The sequence below is a fragment of the Ornithodoros turicata genome, chromosome 7, assembly GCF_037126465.1.
Source record: "Ornithodoros turicata isolate Travis chromosome 7, ASM3712646v1, whole genome shotgun sequence".
Classification (NCBI taxonomy): domain Eukaryota; kingdom Metazoa; phylum Arthropoda; class Arachnida; order Ixodida; family Argasidae; genus Ornithodoros; species Ornithodoros turicata.
Genome location: NC_088207.1, coordinates 39,447,493 through 39,475,351, shown reverse-complemented (window position 1 = coordinate 39,475,351; position 27,859 = coordinate 39,447,493). Strand labels below are relative to the sequence as shown.

Below are 27,859 nucleotides of genomic sequence, written 5' to 3'. Positions count from 1 at the left end.
CGATTTAAAAGTGTAACGTAGGTATGACGACATTTCCGCTTCGTTCGGCAACATTCATGTAATGGTGGCATGTGCGGTGGTTATTGTAGTAGATCCGGTAGATCCTTAGGGAGAGAAAACAGAAAGTATACTTGGAACCTAATTAATGACACTCCAAAGTTAGGCCGGTGAACAACAATCTCGAAACAGTTCGAACACGGTACATACCGTTGACGCACTGTTACAACACTGGATGTTGCACTAGGGCGCTTATTGATGGATCGCGCAGGTGCGTACAGCTCAGTATGAGGGCTGACACACGCTGTTCACATTCACACGTGTTATGTTATGTTCACATATGCCCCCAGCGGTACATCTAGCTGGTGTAGACTGTACTTGCTGTAGGCATTACCCTCAGTTTGGGGTAAACGACATCGACGGAACAGAAGTGGACGGAAAATGTCTTTCAACAACTTGTAGCGTTTCGTTCACGATTCTGGAAATTCGAGGTTACTACACTCACGAACCATTGAGAATGGGCAACGAGGATGTATCATATCTTTTCGTTTGCAAATTTTTCTCTACAATTTCAATTGCTTTAAAGTTTGTCACAGTTTCTCAAACCATTCAACAACATTTTCTTGTGTACGTTGCATCAATTTGCTTATTGCTTTGTTGCAGGCTCTGATTCTGAAGATGAAAAGCGTTCAAGAGAACGCAGTAGGTCCAGGCGCAGGACTCCTGAAGGTACAAAATAGATATATAAGAATAGCTCGAGTGCATTTCAGGTGCCTAAAGTACACCATCAGCGCATATGAAAATGGAAAGAGCAAAATATAAAAGAATTATTAGAATAAATGAATGCAAGAGGAGAATGGGACATGGTGTAGGGGAATTTGTTTCAGCAGTACTAAGATAGTCTGAGCCATGAGCACAACAGAAAAACAACATGACACGAGTTTTTCCTGTGTGTGCCCATAACTCAGGCAATCTTATCTTGGGTTTTGTCCACTAGCTCGCCTGCCTATAAATAAGCCACCTTATTTGTTTCAGCAGCCACAATGCATACAAATCATTTCACAACATTACACATTTCAAAGCTCACGAGCTACAAGAAGGTGCAGCTTCAAAGTATGCGTGCTGACAGAATAATGATATTAATGATTATTTTTCCATTTGTTAATTGTCCTATTGCACATCTTAGTAGGTAGACCTGCAGCAAAATTGCATCTTTGAATCGTACAGGCTCAGAGTTCCGGATAATTTGGTCCCAGAAAAAATGGTCACTGGTTGCGTGGGCGGAAATAATGATCCTGCAGGGTTCTGTGCGCCCAAAAATACAGGAATGTGGTTGGGGATAGCCGATGAAATGGATCATAGCCGACCAAGTGTTATCATTTACCCTCCTGATTTGTTGAAACTAGGAGGCATGCTTTTTTTTTTTTTCATTAACATTGATGTTAATGAACAATAAAAGCTGCACGCCATTCATGAAAGCGATATCACTCACTGTATCGGTTGTATTGAGCGGATTGCCGTCTGTTCCTTCTGTCTTGCTCTCTCTCTCTTTTATTTTTTATTATGTGGAGTACAGACAACGCAACAAGGTTATGAGGCGGTTCTCCAATGCCCTGCTAATATCCGCGTATTTCTGGCAGATACATTGGAAAAATGGTGCCTGCGTTCTTTTTTAAAAGGTAGTATTACAGAGTTGCAAGCAGAATGGCACATTACCTTCTGTATTCTTTAATAGTATGGAGTAACACTGGCTTGCATAACAAGTTGTAAAAAGAAGAAAAGCGTGAACGTTTCGACACCTATTCGGGCGTCATCATCAGCACAGGAAAATGAAACGGGGGCTTAAAACGGGAATCCTTTTAAACCCTTGTAACAGACTGGTAAGGGCCCCTTGTGACTGTTACAGGCATTTATCTCGCTATGAATGTGCCAAGATTCAAGGAATTTTCTCACCCCCCATCTGTGTTCAAAGGTCAATGTTGTCGCGTTGTCAAAATTGAAAGTATGTCCTGTTCTTAACACGTGATCGACAAGTTCGGTGCGTTGATTCTTTGCTGGTGGTTTTGTCAATTGTGCCTTGTGCTCCTTCATTCTGGTGACCTTCTTCCTCGCAGTTTCCCCTTCTGTATTCGTAAAAAAAAAAAAAAGATGCATATGGACGCTTTAAACTGAGCTCACTAACTTGAGGCTGCGAGGTCAGGTCAGCATGCATACTTTGAAGTCTCCACACCCACTGTGCGTGGGGTCCGTCGGATGGAGTCCCGAAGTCGACCTGGATGCTAGTATTTTCCTATTGTTGGTCAGATACAGGTTTTACCGTTGTCCTCTCATATATTCGATATCAATGAACCGTACCTTCAGCAGAGGTGGAGTTGTAAGTGCAATGCAACAATGAATGAAAGGCCGTATTGCCCGTAAACATCTGCGCAGAAAAGATGCAGGGGACAATGTAAAACCCGTGTGTGACCAACAATAGAAAAATACTATCATACAGGTCCGATGCAGCGAATTATATTGGTTTTATGTACCTCATTGAATTGCGTGCAGATTTTATTGTCCATTAACATATGAAAAAAAAAAGCCTATGTCTCCCAGTTCCAACAAATCGGGAGTGCGAATGGTAACACTCTGTCGGCTGTGACGTGTCTCATCGGCTATCCTCAAATAGGTCCCTCTATTCTTGCGTGTGCAGAAGCCCGCAGTACCATTTTTTCCGGGCACATTATTCCCTACCTTAGGTAACGGTTGATCGTGTAGACCCTTGGGTAGAAAAAAACAAACTATACTTGGAACCTAATTAATGACTAGCCCTCGTTGTGTCTGTGTCTCCTTCTGTCGTCTCGCCTTTTTGCGCTAATTAACTAATCAGTAACTAATTAATGACGCTTCAAAATTAGGCCGGTGAACAACAGTCTCGAAACAGTTCGAACACGACATACAGGGCGTTTGCTCTAACGTGTCCAGAAATTATATTTAAAGCGAGCGATAAAAGAAAAGCAAGTGGTACTTTTCTGCTACTTGAGTAAGAAACAGGTACTGCTTCACGAGTAGCACCTGTTTCTTAGTCAAGCAGCTGAAAAGTAGTGCTCGTTTCTCTTTTATCACTTGCTTCAAAAAAATTTCTGGACACGTTAGAGCAAACACCCTGTATACTGCTACACCACTGAATGTTGCACTAGAGAGCTTATTGATGGATCACGTAGGTGCGTACTAGTATGCTCAGAATGAGGTTTGACACGCGCATGTTTCAATGTGTTCACATTCACGCGTGTTATGTTATGTTCACATATTCTAACCCCCAAGGTGCATACCATCCTCCCATGATTCGTGCACTCTTTTGAGGAGACCTACCTAGAAAAACCTGTAATGTTTAACATACAACATAGTAGCAGGGTGCAAGCTAGCTGGTGTAGACTAGTTGTTGAAGACATTAACCTGAGTTTGGGATAAACGACACCGACGAAACAAAAGTGGATGGAAAGTGTCTTTCAACAACCTTTAGTGTTCCGTTCACGTTTCTGGAACTTGAGGTTAGCACGCTCACGAACCATTGGGAATTGGGCAAAGAGGGTGTTTCATATATTTTTGTTTGCAGATTTTTCTCTGAGACTCTGATTGCATTAAAGTTCATCACAGCCTCACAATTGCTTATTGCTTTGTTGCAGGTTCTGATTCTGAAGATGAAAAGCGTTCAAGACAACGCAGTAGGTCTAGGCACAGGACTCCTGAAGGTACAAAATAGATAAATAAGAATAGTGGAAATACGGAAAGAGCAAAATATAAGGGAATTGCAAGAAGAAATGACTGAAGCAGGAGGTTGGGACATAGTGTAGGGGAACACCTGACCTATGGGCACAATGCATACAAATCATTTCACAATTATTACACACTCCCTGAGCCAAACCTGAACTGAACCAATTTACCTGAACCGGTTCAAGCTGATAACTTCGGTTCAGCGAAGCTAAACCCGAACCAGACCGGAAAAAGTTCCGGTTCCGATCCCTGCCCTCAAACACACCAATGGTACAGCCAGGGGTGTTGCTAGGCAATTTCTCAGGGAGGGACAAGATCTCGGATCTGGGCGCCGCTGCACAGTCCCACGTTATTTAGGACAGGTTGTGTGCTGTTTTGCTGCTGGCGTAACGAAAAAAGAAAAGTATAAAAGAAGTAATGCGGGAACTTTAAGAGATGTGCAGCCTTAACCACGTTGGCAGGGCTCTGGCAAAGTCACGACAAAAATAAAAAGAAAGAAAGAAAACGAAAAAGGGGCTGAGCCAATGGGAAGGGGGCAAGTGCCCCCTCAATGGTGCCCATGGGTACAGCTACTTCAGGGGCAGAAGATTTCAGACAAGTGTGTCACAAGCAGTGCATGCATGTGTATACTGAATTATGATGAGTTCAGGAAACTGAAAATACTTTACCATAAACAGGTGCCTCGAAGGAATCAAGGCACAGGGAAAAGAAAGAACCAAGACCGGAATCTTCCCTACGTTCAAAGAAAAGGAAGTTCAAAGATAATGCTAAGGGTGTAAGTTGTCTTTTTGCATTTAAGACTAGAACCAGGTAGACTTTGCAGATTGTCATTTTAAGCCTGAAGCAAATATTTACAAAGCTGACTCAAATATGAAGCGAGTAGTTGCGTAACCGAAGGGAATAGTTACGCAATTGCAACCTGATTTTTTAGACCTCCAAGATACAGAGAATGAATTATCAGTCTGAATTATCAAAAAGTCAGAGTTTTCAGCCAATAACAAAAATCCGGTTTGTTTCTAAAGTCTCTATTCAGAACACTCAGAACCAGCAAGCCTTTGCAACCCTACTACAGGAGCAGCGAAAACGAATAGCTTCCGGATTCTTCTTCAGGTGATTCTCGAGTGTGGTTCTGGTATGGTGCGGTCACGTTACTTCGAACATGAAGGGGGACTGAAGATTTGTTCGAATACAGCATAGTTCGCACTAAAGGGAGCTGCTCTGAACGAGGGCATGGTGCACCGGCAGCACATACAGTAGAAACTCTTTATAGTAACTCCTCTTGTAGTAAAACTCTGCTTATAGTAAACGAGAACTGTGGTCCCAATAGAATCCCATACATTCAATGGCACACCTGATATAATAAAACTCCCGATCTAGTAAAATTTCATCATGGTCCCAGAGAGTTTACTACAAAGGGGTTCTACTGTACTAGCTGCGTCGGAGACACGCCATGGCTTGCTTGGCCTTGCCGCATGTTCGTGGCGGAAATATGAAAGGCTCATTCTTTCCAAAATATTATTTACGGGCAAGCATCGAAGCATCTCGGAGCAGAAACCAACCTGTTGCGTGCATTTGCATTCGTTGCTTCAGCCGAGACCCTACAAACATGGTTTGTGATAACGAAAGGAAAGTTAGGTAGCAAGCGAGCTGGCTGAGTTTGAGACCGTGTTTGTGTTTGTCCGTCATCGTCCCTACCTCGTCTCGGGTTTTCAAGTCGTGGTTTGTGGCGTTAAGCCCAACCCAATCGTGAGTCGAGCAAACACGAATATTCTAACCCAATTTGAGAAAATATCGAATCGCTTCCGTTTTTGTTGTAGTTAACAGGAAGGGTCTTGATCCCCTTAGAACAGACGACGTGTTGGCGGCATCGTACCGTGCCCGTCGCATTGGCGCATTGTAAAACGACGATAAAACCCGATACACGGAACAGAAAAAGGACAACACGACACGTTCTCAAACATTGGCGCGTACCATTTGTGATTCATTCCTTGCTCGTCTTCCCTCTGACAGAAGTATCGCTTTTATGAGGAAAGAACTTACAAGTATAATAGGTAAAGTATACAATTAATAAGTAAAGGTGTCCCTGACTTTGAGCCTGGTGTCCTGGTGAACTGAGTTGGAGTCGTGAGTGTCGGTGCAATCTCGTTCGAATAAGCCGTTGTGCACGTTCATATGTTCGAATTACAACAACAACAACTTTATTTTCGGCCTTGGAGAGTGGGGAGTTTCATCGCAACAGGCGATACTCTACCCCAGTGCTTGGTGGAATGGGGGGAATAAAATAACGAGCCCCTTTACAATAACGATCGAAGTCCGACGTTTTCCCCCCATAGAAATACACGTGGTTTTGCTCGGGAGCCAAGTGTCAGTTTGAATCATTCGGAAGTTTGAATTAAGATGGATTGCACTGTATTCTGAAGGTGCCTCCAAAGGCGTACGACACTTCAAATCACCTTTGCTTCCTTTGAAGGGTTCCCACACCTTGCTGGCGTTCCGGCAGCCACATACAGCAGAGACTGCATGAGTGGTGTTCTTGCGTAGCTAAACGGGGGACATTCATTGTACATTAACTGCTGTGAGATGACGTATACCACTATATAAAAGCACCACAACATATGTGAGACACGGAGTGTCCCCTCGCAGAGTGAAGGAAACGCCCTCTCGTCAGAGTTTTAAGAAAGTGTGTAGTGGTGCTTCCCTGTCAATGTTGTATCTTTAATGCTAGAATAAGGACATGTAACCCTTTGCTTTGAGTAAATGGTTTTATTTTTGCAACAGTTTGGAGCGGGAGGAATGAAAAAGAGCCACCATAGTGACTTTCAGATACATTCCAGCGTGCACAGTGGTGTCACTAGGGGGATGCCGTCCACACCGGGTGATGCAGTGGAAGGGGGTGACGCGCTACACCAGTACCGCCGCTTCTCTCATTTCTCTACAACCATGCCAGAAATGCCAGAAACCACTTGAGGGCGCGACGACTCTGCGAACGTGCAATTTTTTTCTGTGCGTGGTATGAAGTACTGTGTACTGCCTGGTATGAAAAGGGTTGCATTATTGGAGGTGTGATGCAATGTGCTCCTGTACCTGGTGACGCGTGCCCTAGTGATGCCACTGGGCGCCCACTTAAAGCTCACTTTGGTACGTTTTTGTAATAGCTGTTACAGATTACTACTTCAAATTAATGTCAGCAAAAAGTAATACGACACACCTCAGAGAATCCGCGCAGCTATTTCATGTAGGTTAATCTTTTTCTAGCGCCAGTATGAATGCGCGCTCTGTGACTGCGTCTTCTACACTGTGAGCCAGTACAACCTGCACATCCAGAGCTTTGAACATCGTAAGCGGGTGATTGCTAGGAGAAGTGCTGCTGCTCCTTACACGGTGCCAGGTACATTTTTAAACTCTTTTGGACTGTGGTATACTGTTACAGTTTTTTAGTGAAATGTGTCCTACATTGTGCACCTCTGGTGCCATCACCTTTTGGTCAGAGCTGGCGGCGTAACTGGCCAACGTCGATTCTATGCAAATCACTGATGCGATGCCACACCTGCCAACTCTGGCGGGAGTTTAAGGGTTTATATCTCTTGCAGCTAGGGGTATCACCCAGCCCAGTCTGTATTTAACCGGCGAGGCTGGTTATTTGTTGCCCATGCTGGCTGCCAGTTGAAAGGCAATACTGGCAGTGTTTTAGCACAGAGGGTGTTTCATGGAGAAATTTCAGAAAATTTACTAAGGCCCTGTCAAGAACTTGGAATGGGTCAAACTCCATTGTCACTAGGTTAGGAATATGGTAAAGAGTGAGTATGAAAAATCTGGACGGTCGTACTCATGTTTGTGTGTCATGACCAACAGTATGCTTGTGTGCACACTGCTGAATTTGCACTTTCTGTGCTGATATGCTTCTCTTACCACTTGTCGTATTCTAGTCTCTCTGTTTCCCTTACCCATATCTCTGATTCTCCTTCGCTCCCCTTTGGTCTCGGCCGCCCACCCGGTGTGTCTCATGGTCAAAGCTGCGCTTGCGTATCTTTTTATAAATAAAAACCATGCCTGTGAAACACCTGACCCTCGTTGGTACGAAATGTCAATGGCATGTTTGGGACTCCAGTCCTTGCCCTGTTCATCGTCTGACTTGACTACCTTTATCCGAGCTTTGACATCTCCACGTGCAGGTAAACGGGGACCCAAGACACATTGCGCCATCTGCAATGTTTTCCTGAACAGCGAGAAGCAACGTTCCGAACACTTAAATGGCATTCGCCACAAACAGCTCTGCTTTAAGCTCAATGTTCCGCTGTCATCTCTCAAGATATCGGCAGACCATACAGAGACACTCGAAGATACCAGATGTAAGCCCTTCAATGTGTCCTTCTGGAATCTCTGGCAGTGTGAAATTCATGAAATTTTTGTGGCTCATGTTTTGCATGCTTTCAACTGCAGACATCAACACACCCGTACTGATCAGAGTCATTATGTGGTCGTTTCTCGCGTTTATTTTTCTTCACCGGGTAGAAATTCAGTCCAAGTGCGGACCTCTTTTCTAATGGACCTCTTTCCTAATCACGTCGCAGCCGAGCAGCTCTTCGGCGAACCACTCTTCTTGCACTCCAAAACAAACCCACGTGCGCTGTACTCTGTTGCAAAAGCAAACTTCGAGATCCATCAGGCAGGCTGCCCAGGTGTCGCGCTTCCCGGGCACGCGTCGTACCCAGAGGGGGAGGCGTTCCGGCTCAACTGAATGCGTAAAACACTGTAGCAGCACCGCGGGCTACGCAGGGGACCGCCTCGCACCCGCACGAAGCGCGACGATTACGAGTCAGTTGGGTGCAGGTCACTAAACCGAACCGTTGTTCTTCTTCTGCCCCAACAACGCCATCTTTCAAGTGCAGAAAGAATGTTCCATGGGGCCATCAAAGTCACAGGCACCACATGCATGCACATAGGCAGTTATGAAAGAGGTCCATTGTGACACCCAAGCAATGTGGCTTTGTGTAGTGCTATGATGTTATCGTTCTGATTTATGAAGATTTATCACCTGGGTTATGTTACAGCGGGTGTGTAGCCTTCGAACACATTGCTCCACTGATAAGTAGTACACGAAACGCTTTTATCGTGGGTGTGTCTTCAGATGGCACCTTGTGACCTGTGAAACCTCATCATTAGCAGATATTGGAAAGAAGTTACAGATGTTTTACACAGGACAGCGTATGTAAAATACTGATGTTAAATGGATGAAGCAAAAAGACATATCACAGCTTCTGTGGTTCCTGGGATGTGGGAAAGTGTTATTGAGGTAAAAAAAAATAATTGTACTTCCTTGCTGGGCAAGATTTACGTTTGTCCCTTTAGAAAAGGCGGAAAATGGTATGTCTCATTCATGTTTACTTTATGCATTTCTCGTATCTGGAGGTGGAAACATCTTTTGTTGCCCCATCTTTTCATCTTTGGTAACAAACTATTCCAGTGGTTGGAAGTAAGCTGATGTGCAAGCATTGCAGCGTTGAATTGAACTCCATGCAACAATATGAAATAGTAAGTATCTTTTTGTGGCGCCCAGGCTACTCTTGGCGTGGGTGACACACTTTCCCCTTTAATGATGTTTTTGAAATTTTGAAAATTGAGAGAAAGAGGGATCTGTTACGTTATTAATTAATTAATGGAATTAAGTTTTGTTTTCATCCTATGTGTAATGTAGAGCACAACAAAAATGTCTTGAGGTCAGCGAAATCAAATCACTTTTGATTGTATCACACTGACTTCGCTGAATTTCACATTCCACTTGTTATTGCCCTGTATTGTGCAAAAACCGAAAACTGCTCTCACTGAGTATAAAGTACAATCCAACAGTAATTGTATGTAGCTTCATGTTTATCCAGTCTACTTGCTGAAATAAAGTGGAGCAAAGGGAAAATAGCTTCTGGCATCCATATTCCGGCCTGTTTTGCGGACAGAAGTAAAGGGACCATGAAAGGTTATTTGACAAGCCTGCGATCATTTTCGATTTGTTCCTCTGTACTAAAGCATTCACCCTGTGAAATATGAAGTTGACAATCGTCCAAATAGCGAAAATATTCTACGTTAACCACGACCGTGAACGGCGACTGCTACGGCCCCTCCAGCGAGGCAAACTGGCCGTGACATCATACACAGAGAATGTTGCCGACTAGCGTATTGGCTTTTGCGAGCAAATTGCAAACTTCGCCATGAAATATGTTTTAGTTTGACCCGGAGATAGGATTGTATCAAATCGTTTACACAAACTTCTACCAGAATGTGTAATGTAACCGTTGACTGTTAGCGTGGTTATCAGAGCACGTTTTCCTCTCTGAACTTCTTCGTCAGAAAATGTCTCTGTCGACGGCCTTTTATGAGCTGCTGCATAGGAATGATTTCTAGATGGTGTGTGTGTCGCATAATCCCTTCCTGCATCGCTGACAATTTGCGTTTTGCCATATTTCTATTGATTTCGACGACAGATATGCAATGTCGTTGTTGTCCAAACCGAAACCATGCACCCACGTGGTCCACAGTTGGCTGAGAGGACTGGATGGCGATGATATAAGCCCGCTTCGAAGGGATGTATCCTGCGGTCACATCCCCGCTATTTTTGCATGGTAACTGCAGCCCCGGTGCACGGAACATGGTTAAAATTGGATATGTGTATGATAGTGAGGGATCATGAGACCCGTTTCTAGCAGAGTACTCAGAATTCGCGAAAATCATTTCATGGTCCCTTTAAACATGTTCATGGTCTTGTTCGAGGAGCACATAGATTTTGCATTTAATAAGCCACTGTCTCGTTTGATGGTGGCAGCACCAGTTGTTCACAGCAGAACTTTTGGTCAGAACTGCAGGTTAATTTGGGCTGTATACGTCTTTGCAAAGGGAGACAGCATGTTTTTGTTTTTCGGTGGTTATGCCAGTACAAGTATATATAGTACCACAAAAAATTTGAGGCGTTCAAGGTGTCTATGAGTTGCGTGAACTCAAGTGAGACAGTTGCCACACAACTTGTCGCCATCTTAAAATGTTCAGAGCTCTTAGGTGCCCACATGAGTGTCTTATGTCTGCATAGGTAGAGAGGTCCTCGTGGCATTTCACTATTGCAGATTGGGACTTGCCAGTCAACATTTAAGTTCTAATGGCTAAAATGTTTTGCTTGCACAGCACATGAAGAGCAAGAACCATTTACTCCGAAAGGAGCACAAGACTGTGAACCACACAAAGGCAGTGCTAAAAGCTACAAAGGTATCCCTTTTGTACTGCATGACATTGTGAGGATATTGCATGGCATAGATCCATGAATGCATGAAAGGTTTCGTTCTTGTTCTCATGGATAAAAGCAGAAGCCTTGTGCTATCCTGACCTGGTTTGGTTGACCTCCATCACATGAGGAAAAGACGCAGTGAAAAAATAAAAATAAAACCTCTAAATATTCTCTGTATTTCTCGCAAAGGTAAACAGTGGAATCAGCCATGTGAATGTTTGAAAGCGTCAAGTACTAACCTTGATGTTTTTCCCTGATGGTGCACAATGAAGAACAAAACACCTTCAAATAATGTTATGTTCCAAAAGCCACCACTGAATTTGAAATAAAATGCTTACAGAAAACTTCCTATTAGTAAATAGAAATCAAGTGTTTTTGACGTGTTATATTTAGGGTGTGACTTTTTCAGGTTAAACCGAATTTCTCCCCGAATTCCAATCATGTGCAATATTTGACCAGTATGTGCACTGTAACCATGAGCAGCTTGCCAAAAAAAAAAGAAAAGAAGAAAGAAAAGCAGATGACGCCCAGATGTATCAATAGCAGCCAGCAGATTAGTTATTTATCTCTCTCCCTCTCTTCACCTCTAGTTACAGATTTTAAAATAGCAGGCGAGTTCAACCAACAAAGGCGTTCAACCCACACAAGAGAAAGTCAGACCCTAATTTTATTATATATTCTGAGACACTAATTTAGCTTTCAACATTATGTGTTCTGCTTTACATAGGCTTGCCCTCTGTGTCATGTGGCACAAAGCATTGCTATTTTTTTTTTTTTTTTTTTTTTTCAGTATACCCATTTGGTATCACTGTGTAGTGTTGCTCACTTGTCCTTGCTTCCATGTCTTGCCAGGCACTTTCCATTAAAAACAAGAAGAAACTAAAGGAGGAAACACCTAAGGAGGACAAGCCTCGTGACGAGAGAGGACGGGAAACATCAGATGATGAATCTGCAAATGATAAAGGTACAAAATTGCACGCGACACGATGGAGAAACTGTGGTGTATCAGTAGAGACTGAAGTTTTCGGGAAATATTTTTTCTAAATTCGGGGGGGTAAAAATCGGGTAAATAAACATGTGCGCTAAATTCATGCGAATTCGAGTGAAAAAAACTTCTATTACGCTAAAATCGGGGAGAAATCGGGCTCAGTTATTCAAACTAGCTGTAGCGGTTTGGTGCAAACGGTATGTAACGGTGGTGTAACTGCATTTTTCTGCCAAACAAGTGGGTTGGTGCATTCCTACAGACATCCCAGAGAGGGCAATTTGCCTGGTAAAAATCTGGTTTCACCCTAAGGGGGCAACCTTCAATTCGGGGTGCAAACTCGGGGAAGAATCGGGTTAAACCCTAAAACTTCAGGCTCTATGTATCAGGTATCATACGCTCTGCAAGTAACCGAGCGTTCTGCGCATATCTCCTCTCCCTGTTACTCCACTCTGAAAGCCCCATTGGCTATGGCGGCGCCCTCCCTCTTCCCTCTCACTTCCTCCTCTCATGTGTAGAGACGCACTTGCACAGCGTATTGGTTAGAAAAAACTGCTTCGCCACTCGTGATGTACTGTACTGCACTCACGATTGTGACATATTCCAGGTGACACGCACGAACTTCCCATCAAAGTCAAAAGGCGGAAGAAAGAAGATGATGGAAATGTTTCAAAGGTATCGTCGAAACTGTCACAACGGTCATACTGTGTGGACTTCTAAGGATTTGAAGGCATTAGCTTGCACTGCAAGTATGTATGTTCTGAGGCCTTGTATGTGCAAGACAGAGAAAGGAACACAATCATTCCACGGTAGATGGTCATCTGAAGTGTTGAATCTAGCATTTAATGACCTGCTTATCTGCGTGTGCAGCAGGTAAGTATGCCAGAGAGGCCACTTTCGGAAAACATTTTCTCAATCTGAGAAAGATTGAGATGTCGGATGAGCAGACAGCGCTTTGAAAGATCCCCAGAAGATGCTTGCTTGCTTGGATGGCTGGGTGACAAGGTGATGCAAATTAGTTTGCATCAGTTCTATGAACAGGTGAGTTCCACCAATGTTTGATGTAAACGTACAAGTTCTCTCTCATGTTCTCGAGTGAAAATCAATTTTGATACAGGGAGCATCATCAGCAACCAGCAGCATCATTGAAGTAACTGCAGAACAGTGGGGAAACAGTGTCTGACTCTTGATATCTAGGTGAGGTTCTTTGTGGTTGCAGCAATATTTATTTACCCTGATGACTCGATAATCCATCTCACGGAAAGCTTTCTTACTCTAGTTGTTTCTGTGGGCTAGTGAGACTGCATTATGCTGTTAGATGATCATCATGTGACATTGCAATACAGACCATGTTGTGTGTGCTCATTTGCTTTTACTTAGGTCCAGATGAAACACAACTTCATCGGTAGCATCACTGGAAGAATGCTACACTGGAGGAATCCACCATCTCTCTTGGTTTTGCTGAGCGTACGCCAAAATGCGTGACAGAAAATATCTTGTATGTAGCATATTGCCCATGCTACATACATGATAGTGCTACGTGGTCAAATCTGGCAAGTTGTTTTTGCTGAACAAAGGGCAGGAGAACAACGAACAAAGTCCTGAAGTCCAGCGAGCTTGAAGCAGTAAGAAGACATTGAAGTCGTGTTATGTTCAGCCTGCACTCCTTCAGCATTTCTTTGCCCAAGGCTTCTGAAGAAATCACTAGACTGAACTACAAAGAAATGTGAATGGAATCTTGTGTGCTTCAAGCAACAGTTACATGGAGTACCAGAGGAGTACCAGAGTGCATGGAGAGCACTAAAGCCATGTTTAGTATGAACCGAGTTCCTTTCAAAACTGTGGAAAGAAAAGGTGACCAAGGTTGTGCAAGTATTTTTATCGACAAGCATTTGGAGCTGGGTTACAGCTGTCCTCGAAACTGGTTGCATCGCTTTGATGCCCGTGAATGTGCACCTTGGTATTCGCAGCACCAAAGAGGTGTATCATGACAGTTTGTATCATGTTACACAACTCAACCATGATCACCATGACCACAACTCTATATTATTTTCTTTTTGCAATCAGTTGGTCAATCAATCAGTCAATCATGACCAGTGCTGGGGTTTTTCTTTTTGATGTCACAAGAGAGCACTTGCTGGGCCACATAGGAGACAGAGACAAAGCAGCACATAGTAGTCTGTTTCTAACGAGGGCACTCACTGTGGCATTTAGGGGGCCCTGACAGCTCGGTCATTGCAATCACTCAAGCAACAGCCAATATGATCAAGCGACACTCATTTGCATGCTTGAAACGGAAAATAAATAAAACAAATTTGATGCTGCATTTGTGATTTCACTTACTGCATTGGACTGTTGTAACGAAGCAACAAATACAGCAGAAAACATGTTTCAGAACGATATCTATAATTGTTGGTTAATTCTAAGTCTGAGCATTTCATGCAAAAAATAAATGCTGGAATTCAGTGTTCGTGGATATGTCACACATTGTGCATGGTGTATCTGTGGCTGAAGTAAATGAGGCTTGCATGCTACTACTACATATGGCAGACAGGGAAGACCTTACGGCGATACGTGTGAAGAACATGTTGTGATGTTGAACACGTGGCAGTCACTCACATCCTTGCTGTGTTGGTACATTTTGATGTTGGACCACCTGAACATATCATTCAGTTCCTACTCCATCCATCTGTTCCAGATACAGTCTGGTTCACCACACGGGTAGAAATAGCCTCTCATACATATTTGTCGATGATAAAAAAGGACTGCCAGGTACACAAAACTCAGGAGTAAAAACTGGGACTGGTGTACTTAAAAAGGGGAAAAAGGGGGAGGAAGTTATACTTAACATTTCGAGTGGACGCTCTTCATCAGAAAAAGGGGGGAACAGGAAGCTAGTGCCGGAGGATGTTAAACAGCATGGCAGTATGTTTAACAACCTCCAGCACTAGCTTCCTGTTCCCCCCTTTTTTCTGATGAAGAGCGTCCGCTCGAAATGTTAAGTATAATTTGCCTCCCTTTTTCCCCTTTTTAAGTACACCAGTCCCGGTTTTTACTCCCATATCTGTTGATGCCCCATTATGATAGTATGAATGCAGATTTGCCACAATAGTAATGTTGTAGTAGTATTTGATGACCACATAGAGTAGACAGCTCACGAACAATCTAAAGGTTGGGAATCTCACATCGTAAAGGGACAGTGCATACCCCCTCCATGTATTTTTCTGTTAAGGCAGGCTGTGCGAGAACGTTTTTTGCATTCTAACGCACAAAAAATGACTAGAGTGTACACGAGGTCTTTGAGCTGCACGCGCACTACAATTACTTGCACTCCTATGGTCCCAGAAGAGAATGAGTAAGGTTGACATCACTCCGTGACGTTTATGGGAAATACAGAGAGTGCCTACAAAGAGGCTTGTAGCATCACATCATGTAGCTGGAATGGAGGGTACGTGGTCGACATATTATTGTTTCTGTTGCGCACAAATTTTCAGCGGCGCGTGAAGGCTGGTCTTCTCCCGATGTCGCTCCAGCAGGATCAGGTCACGCTCTCAAAGTTATGCTGCCGCGCATCCCCAATTTTTTAATGGGCTTTGCAAATTCAATTGTGCAGCGATAACACGCTGTTCAGAGGTACTACTCTTCGTTGCCCGGTTGTCCGACGAACTGTTACGAGCTGCGACGTTTGTTTGCCGTGTGTGCGTGAATGGCGCTGTGCACAGCTGGGCACCGCAGTGCATCTCTTAATTTGTCAACATGTTTGAAAGTTCGCAATGGTGTGTGAGTGGTGGCTTTACAGTTTGAGTTACACACATCCTGTTATGTACATTTATACATGGGATGCTTGACGAAGGCCTGCGGGGACCGAACGTGTATGCGGTGCCCATTTAATTCCGCAACCGGATCGTATGTGTGTTTGTATTCAACCGTTCTCGGACACTGCACAATATGGCCCTATTTCTTTTGAAGGGAGCGTAGTGGTACCGTTATGTAACTTGTGTGTGACCGAACGAAAAGAAGAAACTTGGAAGCTTGGCTTGTGCATATTTTTTGCAGCTATAGAAATACAATATCTGCAAAAATATAGAGGTGACCTTTGGTGACATACAGCAAACTTTGATGCTGAGAGTGCTGACTCAAGAGACATGTACCACCAGACCCTAAGGTTCCTGCCTGCTACAGTTTCTTTGTTGTACGTCATTGCATGAAACATAGCCATGTCACATATTCTGTCATTGCTCTTTACACGAAGTTCTATGGAATTCTGGTGTTGATATCAACTGTGAAGTATCACAAGACATCAGTGTTTGGAAAATAATGGGCTCGTATTTTCCAGGTTGATATTTTAGTGTGTTTATTACACATTCAAAACGTCCTATGTTTTTCTTTTAATTTTTCTTTGTATCCGATATTAAGTCACATACAATCATTCAGCATTCTTGGGGACTAAAATCAAAGTCAAAAGCTTTGTTTGATCCAATAGTAGACCAATAAATATTGTTAATTTGTTTGAGGCAGACATCTGCTAAGGAAATTGATTTCAGATATTTTTGTCTGTTGTCCCCATCTGTAACCTATAAAAATGTTATAGACGCTGTATGTACCAGGTTATGTCTCAAGCGTAGGCAGAGAGTTTTCCATCTGCTGGATGGGGTTGGGACCGGGCTTGTACAGGATACTCACAAAAAGTATTTAAGTTAAGTTACTGAATACCAGGCAAGAAAAGTAACTGAATAGAGTACTAAATACCCAATCTTGAAAAGTATTTAAGATAGAGTATTAATTACGCTTAAAAGTAACTCGTTACTTTCAAGATACCTTGATGTCGCATTTGGAATTCTCTATCTCTCTATCAAAGAAATACGAAGAGTGAGAAGTTGAAAATGGCATGACCAGAAAGCTTCATTAGCTCATAGGAATAACTGCTTTTCAAAATTACTATCCAGCACCCTGCCCCTGTTTTTTTTAAAGCACATTATCCCCAATATTGAACATGCGCTCTACAGATGGCGAATGAATGCTCTACAGAAATGACAGAATGAACTTTTGTTTTTTTCCTTATTGTTTCTTTAAAGGGACGATCTCGTACCCCCTGCCCCCTCTCATAAAGTGTCCCATTCGTTTGCTCTTTGTTGAAAATGAAACACTGCGAATTTACGCGACAAAACACGTCACAGTTATTAAATAACCGAATTAAATTGATAAAGATTGCAGAGCGTGCCGCGATCTGTGTTGGCAACAACAAGAACGGCCACGTCGCCCTGCGGGTAAGTCCGTGATAGGATACAGAAATCGTCTGCTTTTGTGCGCGCTAGTGCATCGGCGTGAGCAGACGACTTTCAGAAGTTACTGGGCACCGCGGCAACTCTTGTACATTTTCTTTCAGTTCTTAGGTGAAAAATGCACATTCTAAGAAGTTTCAAACATGGTGGTTTAGAACAACTATGTCAATCCTCAGAGACAAGTTAAAAGGCACAGGACAACCCCGCCCACAATCACAAATCTGAAGTCGCCGGCCATCTGCGCGCGATCACATTACAGCTCCGACCAGAAATATATTATGCGCGCTTCCATTACACTCCCCGTTGCACGCTGATCATGTTTGGAAATGAAGTGTCGCTGGCGACATACATGGAGAAGTGTTTATTTAAAAACCGCATTAAATACTCGCGGAAAGAAAACACGTGACTTAGGTTCCACGTATCCGACTATGTACCACATTATCGGAGACCCCACAGTCAATGCTCGGACTACATTCTCCGCTCGCGGAGATATATGCCTGAGTGTCCCTATTTCGAGAGCAGAGGGGATGAGTCAACCCAAGGTGCTTCTGCAAGTTACGATTACCATGACAACGACGACGTACCCGCAGGCCGACGTCATGCGTGACGTACGCATGAGAGAAGCGCAGTTTTCGTCGTCTGCTATTACGGCACGTTTCGGCAAATTCCTCGAAAACGACTTGGTTATTCCGAATGAAACTTTGAAGGTTGTATGTGTACAGTGCTCGTGAAGGTAGTTGTGGCTAAGTTTCGGAATCGCCCCGGCTGTACGAGACCGTCCCTTTAAGCTCATAATGAGTTATTAATATTTTACATGCTTTCTCTCTCGCTACGGCATTCGGCACGGGTCTTCTATCCTGCCTGATAAGGGTCTCTATGGTTTACCTGCATGCCCTTCAGGACAACATGTTTCCTCATGCACAACGTTCATCTTCAGTATCAGCTACGTCAACCTCTTGGCAGTGGCCTCCCTGATTCAGTTGTTTGCAACCAAGCACTTCTTTAAGAAGGAGAGAGCATAAAAACAGCAGACGACACGGACAAGCTCGAAGCTTCCTTTTTCGAGGCTCAAAAAAAGAAAAGAAAATTGCTTGCAAAATGTGACAAATACCATGAGACGATGCGACTTGAAGCATGCTGTGAATGAACGAGATCTGCTGATAACATGAACTGGAATGAAGGAGGAGGTTTTGATTGTTGGTTTGAAGTTGCATGAAAATCCCTGTACACTTGTATCAAAAGGTTGAACAGTTATAACTAGAGCGGATAAATATGCACTAAAAACCCCGGAATTCAACATGCACCAAAAATTGTCGAAATATGCAGTAAAAATTGTGAATATATGTGAAGTTTTTCATCGTTCTTGGTATGAAGACAATGTATCTAATGAATATTTGACAAAATTTGAGCATTATATTAGGGTTCACGTGGTGAAACAAAGCCGCCTTCGTTCAGGAACACGCAATAAAGAAGGCTTGCGCCACAGACACAAATTATGCGGCTGGAAACTTCGTTTCTGGCACTGCACCACAATGCAGACTGAAATACGAATGCCACCCTTCTTCATAACAGTAAAGAAAGTGGCAGAGGCAAAGTATGGCCCACCAGCCCTACACGCGCGGCAGTCTCACTTCGACGCCTGGCGAAGATGCACACCTTGAGCGCCACTGCAAGAAAAGATCTAGAACATTTGCGGGTAGCATTCTGCGCTGAACACCACATCCCACAGAAACATCCAACATATTCTGTTCTGACTGAAATTTGCGCAAAGAAGGACCGGAAACCTTCCCGAAGCAAGCAAAACTTTAATAAAAAAGAAGTGAACTCACACCGGGCCATCTGAAAATATGGCAAGGTGTGCACCATGTTTGCATTTTCATGTGGAATATGCCATAACGTACAAAACGTGCATTTAGAACCCCAGTAGTCTGTCCCAAACCACGACCAAAAGGGTTTTTTTTTTCATCGTCCGGATAGCAAACCATGTCGAGAGAAAAACATGCAGCTGCATGAAAATCTGCCCTCTAGTTATAACTGAGTTATTCTGTAACTTCAACAATGTTTTACTGCTTTCTATCTCAGAACTGTAGAATCTAATACATACTACATGATGTCAAATGAGAGCTCTGTGATAGGCTACCCCATATTCCAGGTTCTGGAAAAGTATGGCTTTGATGAACTCAAAGACCTGAACTATGGAGGAAAGCCATTGTACCAGAGGGTGTTGGGTGCGGCACAAAAAGGTACAGCTACACAGTTTTGCTTTCAGGAACACTATTTGGGATACCTTGTAGCAGTAAACAACCTGCAAATGTGATTGCAGTTAATGTGCCTTCCTCAATATTGTTTTAGTTTTTGATCTGTTCAGTATCTTGTATTTTATTTCACAACAGACTTTGTGAAGCATTCTTATCACATGCAATTGTATTGCAGCTAAGAAGCCGCCAAAGCCAGTGCCATATATGTGTGACATCTGTCAGGTGTTTGTAAACTCAGCTTTTCATTTAAATGAGGTGAGGGACTTTCCGAATTTTGTTGTTCACACTCGATACATATGCAGGTTTTTAGGTTCATGTGTAATGCTCTGGAGAGAATGTGAACCTTTGATGCAAAAACGCAGAATTAAAAACTGGCGGCCTCTCTGCTGATGCGACAAGGTGTAATGTGATGGCAAAGCTAATTTACTGCACTGAGAAATTATGCAGATAACTTAAAAGTCTGGAATGGCTTAACTGAGCACAGACAGCCACTCAACTCGCATCTTCTCAGCATCTTTAGGGAACCACAAATGACGATGCTGATGGTACTAAACACAATGTTCTAAATGGATCGCTCATGAATTGCCGAAACATTAAACGAATTGTTGAAACAAGATTTGGTTCCGACGCATGATAATGGAACTGCCTCTAGTTGCTCTCTGCTTTCGTTATGCACCAACACGCGTGATGCGTCATTCATCCCTTCGTCTTCATCGTCTTCAGCCAAGTTCACACTGATTTTAGATGTGCTTTCTTGCTTCTGTGCAGGTGTCCTTTTTACTGCATATAAGCTGGATTGTTCATATAAATAATTAGTTCGTATACATGAACAACATTATTTCTAAATATGTATCGGGATCTTGTGCTACAAGAAACGCAGATTTCAACAGATTTCAGTCCATGCGTTTTGCCTTAGTTTATCTCTGCCTCAGTCTCTGGATCTGGAAAATGATTTTGGTTGCACCGCGGCAGAAAAATATCTAACAACAGGCTTCACTCATCCGGTGTTGAGTCAGAGGCAACGTTCGACCAGTCCAGATTCACCAATCCCCTCTGGCAAACCAAACAACAACCTCGAGTAACTTTTCCCCTCCCCATTGTACTGCATGCCACTTATTCACAGGTCCAGCCCACTACAAATTATCTGCTAAGTCAGTGGTTCCCAAACTATCGGTTGTGACCCCCATGGGGGTCGTGGCGCATTCCAAGAGGGGTTGCGATGTGTGCCACAAATAATTTTAAATAATTTAATAAAATAATTTAAAAATAAAAATTAGAAAAGCCACACCGTGCCTGCTGTTCTACATTACCAGGGAGCCCGTGGCAGTAGACCCGGAGGTTTCTCATAAATGTGCTTGCGCTTTGGATGCATCAGACAGCCTCGCTTTCACGTATGTCGTGAAGTCCACTTACTCTCACTAAAGGCCACAGCGTCCGTGTCTATCGCCTTGTACACGGACGCCCTGCCTTCAGGGTGTGGCGTCGTGGCATCTTCACGAATTTGAGCGGACGCCAAAAACCTAAGAAAACCGTTTCTTGTGCGTTGTCGGTGAGCGAAGCATGCAGCACTTAGCAGATCATGGTGCCGTATTTGCTTAGGATTAATCCTTCGTTTGTGCTTGTGATTTCAGAGTTTTGCTTCCATCCAGCTGTTTAATAATGGAATTATTTCTGACCGCTGTGAAACGAAAATCATCTTTGGAGTCCGAAAGGACAAGCACCGCGTCAGACAAGGCGCTCCTGCCGTTGTGCAAGACGCTTTGACCCAGGGGACTCGCTCTGGAGCTGTAGCTCCAATGAAACGTCAGTGTACTGTTTGGTTAACTTCCATCACGACGTGGAAAACCATAGTGCGGGTGTCGCGACGGGGTCGTCGATTGTTTCATGGGCCGCTAGGTGGCGAAGTTTGGGAACCACTGTACTAAGTGATGAAAACTGTTCACTTGCAAAGCTGCGTTCCCTAATGCAGAAACAAAGTTTGAATGCTGTGGACAACACCATTCGCTGCAATTAGGGATAGAGATGCTATTAACTCGCAACATTAAACTAACTTTTTAGTCAACCAACCAGTCCATGTATGAAATGTATGAACACTGTCGCTTTCGCTGATGACCAGCATGAATCCAATGACATTGAGATTCCTGCTATTTGGACACCTTCTCGAGAACTGTAGTATGTTAGTGCATGTCCTGGTATCTTTGCATGCCTCAGAAGACCCCTCAATTCCCCAGTTGTTTCCAAGGCCCGATTGTTTGACTTTTTACGACTTTTGCTGCATATTTTGTAAAAATCTTGAGATGCACTTCTTCTCATTTTGATAGCATTTGTTGACAAGAGGGCACCGTGAAAAGATGCGCCAGCTCATCTCTGGTAAAAAGAAGGACACCGAGGTGGGTCACATCGAGGAAGACAGATACGCATACCAGTGTGCGACCGTTGAAGACAACTGCATTCAAAAACATGCATAGCGCCAGCTAGCATGTAATGTGTCAACTTCTAAAAGGGCATTGAATCCAACGCTGCTTGACAGGTTGGCACAATACACGCTTGCTGGTGCTGCACACGTTTTTCAAGGCGGTTGGCTTCAACGGTCGTTGAAAGCTGCCCGTGTAACAGGGTATAAGATCCCAATTCTATTTCAGTTCCTTGTGGGCACAACACATTAACACAACACATTAACATATTAACCACAGCACATTAAACCAAAACTAAACATTTGTGTTTCGGAACGTGTTTCAAAGCTGAGCTCATTTGCCCATCATTTGTGCTTAATCATTGTATTTGATTGCTTTGCAGCCAGAAGATGACGAGGGTGACTGTTCAGAGAACAAAAGACAGAAGCGTGAGTGGAAACTACTTCTGTTGCAATTCACTTAAGCCATGCCATAGAACTACAGAGACTCCATAAGGAGTACACATGGTATTTTTACCCCGGAAGTGCTGGGGTCATCACATTTTTCAAACAGTGCACATGACTGTAAGACTGAAAAATGTGAATCAAACGACTGCCAGGCAGCTGCTCATACAGAGTTTGATCTTTCTTTCTTTCAGCTGAACTGTACTGTGATATTTGTCAGTCTATGAGTGCAAGTAAGCCCTTGTATGATTCAGTAAGTATGTTTTAATGATGTCCACCGACAACTTGATATCGACATTTTTGCAAACCACAAAGTTCTCTCATCTGCCATTAGGATTATAACATTATCATAGTCATGCTGTCTGTAACGCTTGGTTACACTTTTCTTGGTTTTGTTCTACTAGTGCGGTGCACCATTACTCAGAATACAGTTGTTCATGGGCACCATTAAAATAAAAATGGAATTGAATTGAATCGAATGTTGACTGCATTCTGTTGTTTTCTTTACTTTTTCTGTTTTCATTCCTGGTTGAAGTTGAAACTACAGTTAAGATTGGTATCTTGTGCTGGAAACAAAGATAGTCCCAGCAAGTTCTTTCGTTAGCCCTCCTTATTCCCTCCTTTGGGCATTACTTTCCCAAACAATGGGCAACACTTTGGCCGTTGTGTTCCTAGCACCAGTGCATATAAACCATTGCTATGCATTCTTGCAGTAGGACTCCTGAATTTTATGATACAGAAAAGCAGAACGCTTTTAATAACCTGTGTTAGTATATGGTTGAAGTATTATTAAAGGATTAATTCAAAACATTCTGTAAAATTTACGGTTAGTTGATTAATGCAGATTATTAAATGTCAGTTGACCCATCTCATCCGTCTTTTAGATCTTATGATCGGTTCCAAGATTGTTGTCATCTGATTGTGTGTTGTCCAAAGAAACCCTAATCGACTGTGTTAGATAATAAATGGGGCGTGTGTCACATCTCATAAATGAACGGAGAGTTGCACCCTTGACAAATGGTTTCTGCTGGAAAGTACCATAATCTCGCACAAATAATCAGCGGCTTATTTGCTAAAAATAGTTTTTCAGTGCTGCTCTTTGACTTACACCAGTGCAGCCTATGTATGACGAGATGTTTCATAGTTCCACAATAGTCCCTGAGGGCAACTGACCTCATTCCGTTGAAGTAGTCCCCGTGTCACATTCTTGTCAGGCATTGCATATGTAGTATTGTTTTCCTGGGACATTTTCTGGGACATTTTCTGGGACATTTTCTGGGACATCCGGGGCGTGCAGCAGATAAAAGTACCCAATTACACACACCTAGGTTGTAAACCTTCGTCCCAGGCAGGTGTACGAGTGCTACTCTGAGACTCCATTGTGTGAAGTTCTTGCAGTGAATCATACTAAGTGAACATATTCATTGATAAATGTTCACTGTATGTTACTTGATCTTTTCGCAAAATAGCATTTACAAGGCAAGAAGCACAAGTTCCTTGCTGAACTAAAACAAGTATGTCGTATTTTGCTAGAAATAACTTCCTGGACGCTTGTGTGATGAACACAATTCTTCTTTCAACAGAAATCTGACCGACCACAGAAACCAAGCAACACACACAAATCGGGCAAACAGAGTGTAGAAGCAGGCCCGCTTAAGGGTAGGCCAGTATATACTGTGTTTTTCCTTTCCACCTCTGTCCTTCTGGGACTAACAGTATTGAAAAATAACTAAGTAAACAATATGTAGTGACCACAGCACTACGTTCACCCCTCAGTGTACAGTTGGTAGAACCTAGTTGGGAATGAAAGAGATGTTTGACTGCACGTAGCCTCATCATGTTGTTATGTTCCAGGAGTTGAACTTTACTGTGAGATCTGTCAAGAAACCCACACATCCCAGAAGGCTTTTGATGAGGTAGGTATTAATATGCAAGACAGAATGCTGCACCTGTTTGGCGATGCATAATAATTTATTACCTTCATCCTTGATCAATAGCACATCAAAAGCAAAAAACACAAGTTTCTTTCGGAACTCAAGGTATGTTAAAGCATCCTTTCATGCATGCCTCTGCTCTTTGACAGTGTTCAATTCAAGTACTGACAATGCTCCTTTCATCTTTGACTTGCAACATGCTTAGCATCACCTTTATGCATATTACCACATTACTTGGCTTCTTTGTAGCCTCCAAACCAGAAGCCTCAAGCACAAACTTCTAAAGGGCAGTCCGCAGCACAGGGTGCCGAAAGAACCAGCCGTGTCACATCTGATGACGCAAAGGCAAAACAGCAGCCCTCTGGAGGCAGAAGTTCAGACGGTAGAAAGAGGCACCGCAGTGGCTCTGGCGATAGAGCAGAGCGACGTGACAAGCAGCGCCTGTCAACCTACGAGAGGCTTGTGCTTGAAAGGCAGAAAATTCAGAAGGAGCTTGAGAAACGGGAGAAGGAGATTGAAGAACAGAAAAAGCTGGTTGAAAAGCTTCAAGTGGAAAAGCAGGAGGAGAAGGAGAAAGCAGTCCTGCGGAAGATGATAGCGGAGTGCCGTCAGCTCCTCGAGGAACGACACCGTAAGGTGGCCGAGATGAAAGCCAGGGAAGAGGCGTGGAAGAGGGACGAAAGTCCTTCCTCGAGGTCCAGCGACATGTGGAACCATAGTCCTCCTCCGGGGAACGAATATCAGTGCGTAGGTAACGAGCTGCAGCCACGTCCAAGGGAATTCGAAGGGCCCGACTTTCGTGAGGGCCAGGGTGGGCAGCGGATGTTTTTTTCAGAGCGAAAGAGTGAATCAGACTCACAAGGGGACACGTTGCAGCCAAGATTCGCTCACGGTAGTCCAGGAAGCCACGAGCTGTTAGGTGATGAACCAGGAAGGTTTAGCCAACGGAGCATGTCCCCAGAGGACTTTAACAGGAGACATCGTGTTTGGCAGAATGAGGAAGTGAGGAGGGGCAGCGAGAGCACCTTTCCGATTTCGAGAAACGTGCCCCTGAACCGGATAGAGTCGGCAACGCAGGGGCAACAGTTGCGCTCTCAGCCAGTCGAGCAGCAAAGTGATTGCGCTGAAAGCTGGCCTGCTACGAATACATTAGATAAGCGAAGACCGTCAAGAAACGTGCAGTCTTGGGATGATACAACCGATATGCTGCAGGAGAGTTTTACTCGTGAATCTGAGGGAAAATTTTCCCGCTCTCCTGCACAATGGCCTAATGAGGTGTCTGTGCAGGGGCAACCCTGGAAGGAGCATAGGAGTTCACAGCAGGAAGCCGAGGAGTGTCGCAGTAATTTCCGAGCTGCTCCACAGAAGCGTCTGCCTCGTGAGACAAATGTCTCTTCTATTACAGTACAGCAGTTTGGAGAGTCATCAAACATGTTGTACAGCAAAGATGAAGACAGCCAGCAGCTGAGCGGCACGTCTTTTCAACCATGGTGCGCTAGTCAGGAGTCTCAACAGTTACCAGAATGGTCGATCAACCAGGAAGTTGATGTCGGCTCAAGAGGTTCAGACCATGTCAATGATAGGTGGCAGCACTGCAACAGTTCTGCTCCTGTTTTGTCGCAACATGGAACGGGAAACTTGCAACAACTCTCTGCTAATCCCGAACAGTCTGTGTGGCAGAAAAATGAAGATCAGTGGCCACCTGCTGCAGATGTTACTCCCACTGTTCCTTCACAGCCCGCTAGGCAAATTCAGCCTGCTAAAACTTTTTTTGAAAACATAGATCAGTGGAAACCACGTTCCAATCTGGTGCATATTCAGACAGTAGACATCAAGCCCATTCAGCATCGTGAGTACAGTGCTCTTAAGCAAGTCCCTATTGTAGAAAGTGTCTCAACAGGAACTCCTGGTCACACAACTGAGAGTTGTTACCAGAGGCAAACATGTGAGCAGCAGATTCCTGTTATTTCACAGCATGGGTCAAACAGGTCAGAGAGAGATGATAACCGGGAGGCATATGATAGCAAAAACATGGATGACAGTTTCCCAACAAGCCAGCCACCAGCTCCGAAGAGGAGAGCTCTTTTGCCACTTCCTGTTCCGAAGGAAACCCTTGTCATGCAGAACCCTCGGGACTCAGGCAAGCTTGACAGCAAAGTCAGAGGGGCAAGGGACAAGGATGAAAAAGAATGCCACTTTATTTCAAGCATCCCCGTCAAAGCAAATTACGCAGGAGCAGAAAGACAGCAACCTTGGTATGATCGTAGTGCCCTTGGGGAAGACCTCTTCCCAGGAATGCAGTGTCTGCCTCAACAAAAGGAGCCTACTTTGGCACTCCGTGCCCCAAGGGAGAGCTACACCAAGGAAGACCCCTGGAGCTCGCGCAATGTTCCCCTTCTTGACAGCAAGACAGGATATGCAAGAGTCAAGCAAGAGGACAAGTATGAGGCAAAGCCACCTGCAGGTACAAGCAATGCAGCAACATCTTCAGAGACACATCCTGGGTGGTCCCGGCAGGGAGTTCGCTCTGGTGATCGTAGCCCTCACGAAGATCCCGGGAGTCATCCAGCTCAGCATATTGCGCGTTCTGGTGGAAGCGTGCATACAAGCTATCAGGATTGGCCACTTGCAGGTGGAACAGAGTCCACACGTTCTGACTCAAGATGGGGTCATGGCCCGCAGGGTGATAGCTCAAGATTTGGTTCTGTACGCGAGCCAGACGACAAGCCGAGCTGGAGTGTGTCGGAGAGTAATATGCCTGCATACTCCCATGAAGACAGGCAGGGGTGGACAGAATCGAGCTCTGGTATGCATTGGGATAGGTCATCAAACAAAGAGAAGGGGTTCGACACAAAGTGGGAATTTTCTGGGAGGCAGTCTGCAGGCAAGGAGCAGAGCCCAGACGGAGCCAAGACGTCGACAACATCTCTGTGGGGAGTAGGGTCAAATGAAGGCACTGTGCGTATTCCTGGATTCGATTATGTGTGAAAGAATGTTTTGCGCACCCAACTGTCTTGTAATCTTGACGGGGGGGATGTAATAGTGTCGTATCTGTGTTTACCACCGTACCATCAATACGATATCAGTGTGGCATTGAGCATTTGAACGTGGTAGGAGGAAAGCCATGGGGCTACATGCAACCACACTACAATTTTTAGCAGTGGATGCTGCGAATGATACGAGCCGTATCTTTTATTTTTCGAAGAGAACTATAGGTGTGCTTGTTATGGTTTGTCCTGTATCTTTGATGGAGCATTTTTTTTGTTTCCTTTGTGTGCGGTGTTATCACTCACCTGTTACATTGGAACAAACTCCTTCAGTGTGAAGGGGATGTATTGTGCATTGGAGTTTATTGTTTATTTCATTGTAACATGGCAGACCATGTTGTTCAAAAAATAAATCTGGGCTTCATCCGTACTTTGACTGAAACCTGCGAACAAGGATTAGCTCATGCAGTAAGAGGTAATAGGAAACGGGAAAACTAGTGTGAGGCATGTTGTGACACTGCTGATGCTCCGATTTTGTG

At 44.0% G+C, this 27,859-nt stretch overlaps 1 protein-coding gene across 4 annotated transcripts; it reads left to right on the top strand.

The window, feature by feature from the left end:
• The first annotated feature begins 50 nt into the window (after nucleotides 1–50).
• On the top strand, nucleotides 51–27,750 carry LOC135401070 (trichohyalin-like). 4 transcript variants are annotated; one of them, XM_064633214.1, is made up of 20 exons: nucleotides 51–268; nucleotides 661–726; nucleotides 3,663–3,728; nucleotides 4,428–4,525; nucleotides 7,006–7,138; nucleotides 7,923–8,099; nucleotides 9,215–9,282; nucleotides 10,918–10,998; nucleotides 11,870–11,981; nucleotides 12,610–12,677; nucleotides 19,437–19,527; nucleotides 19,718–19,797; nucleotides 21,864–21,932; nucleotides 22,339–22,384; nucleotides 22,594–22,652; nucleotides 23,869–23,913; nucleotides 23,983–24,058; nucleotides 24,254–24,315; nucleotides 24,397–24,438; nucleotides 24,583–27,750. In XM_064633214.1, the coding sequence occupies exons 1-20, from the start codon at nucleotides 256–258 to the stop codon at nucleotides 27,319–27,321; spliced, it is 4,191 nt and encodes a 1,396-aa protein (XP_064489284.1). In that variant the 5' UTR covers nucleotides 51–255; the 3' UTR covers nucleotides 27,322–27,750. The 4 variants fall into 4 exon arrangements, with proteins under 4 accessions (XP_064489284.1, XP_064489285.1, XP_064489286.1 ...); XM_064633215.1 differs by lacking the exons at nucleotides 19,437–19,527; nucleotides 19,718–19,797; XM_064633216.1 differs by lacking the exons at nucleotides 19,437–19,527; nucleotides 19,718–19,797; nucleotides 21,864–21,932; nucleotides 22,339–22,384; nucleotides 22,594–22,652.
• Nucleotides 27,751–27,859: the final 109 nt, after the last annotated feature.

What these genes read in the sequence shown, in the direction of transcription:
- LOC135401070 (XM_064633214.1), top strand. An exon ending in CAGGCGCAGGACTCCTGAAG is followed by an intron (nt 727 to 3,662) that starts GTACAAAATAGA and finishes GCTTTGTTGCAG; the next exon opens with GTTCTGATTCTGAAGATGAA. An exon ending in GACACTCGAAGATACCAGAT is followed by an intron (nt 8,100 to 9,214) that starts GTAAGCCCTTCA and finishes AAACTATTCCAG; the next exon opens with TGGTTGGAAGTAAGCTGATG.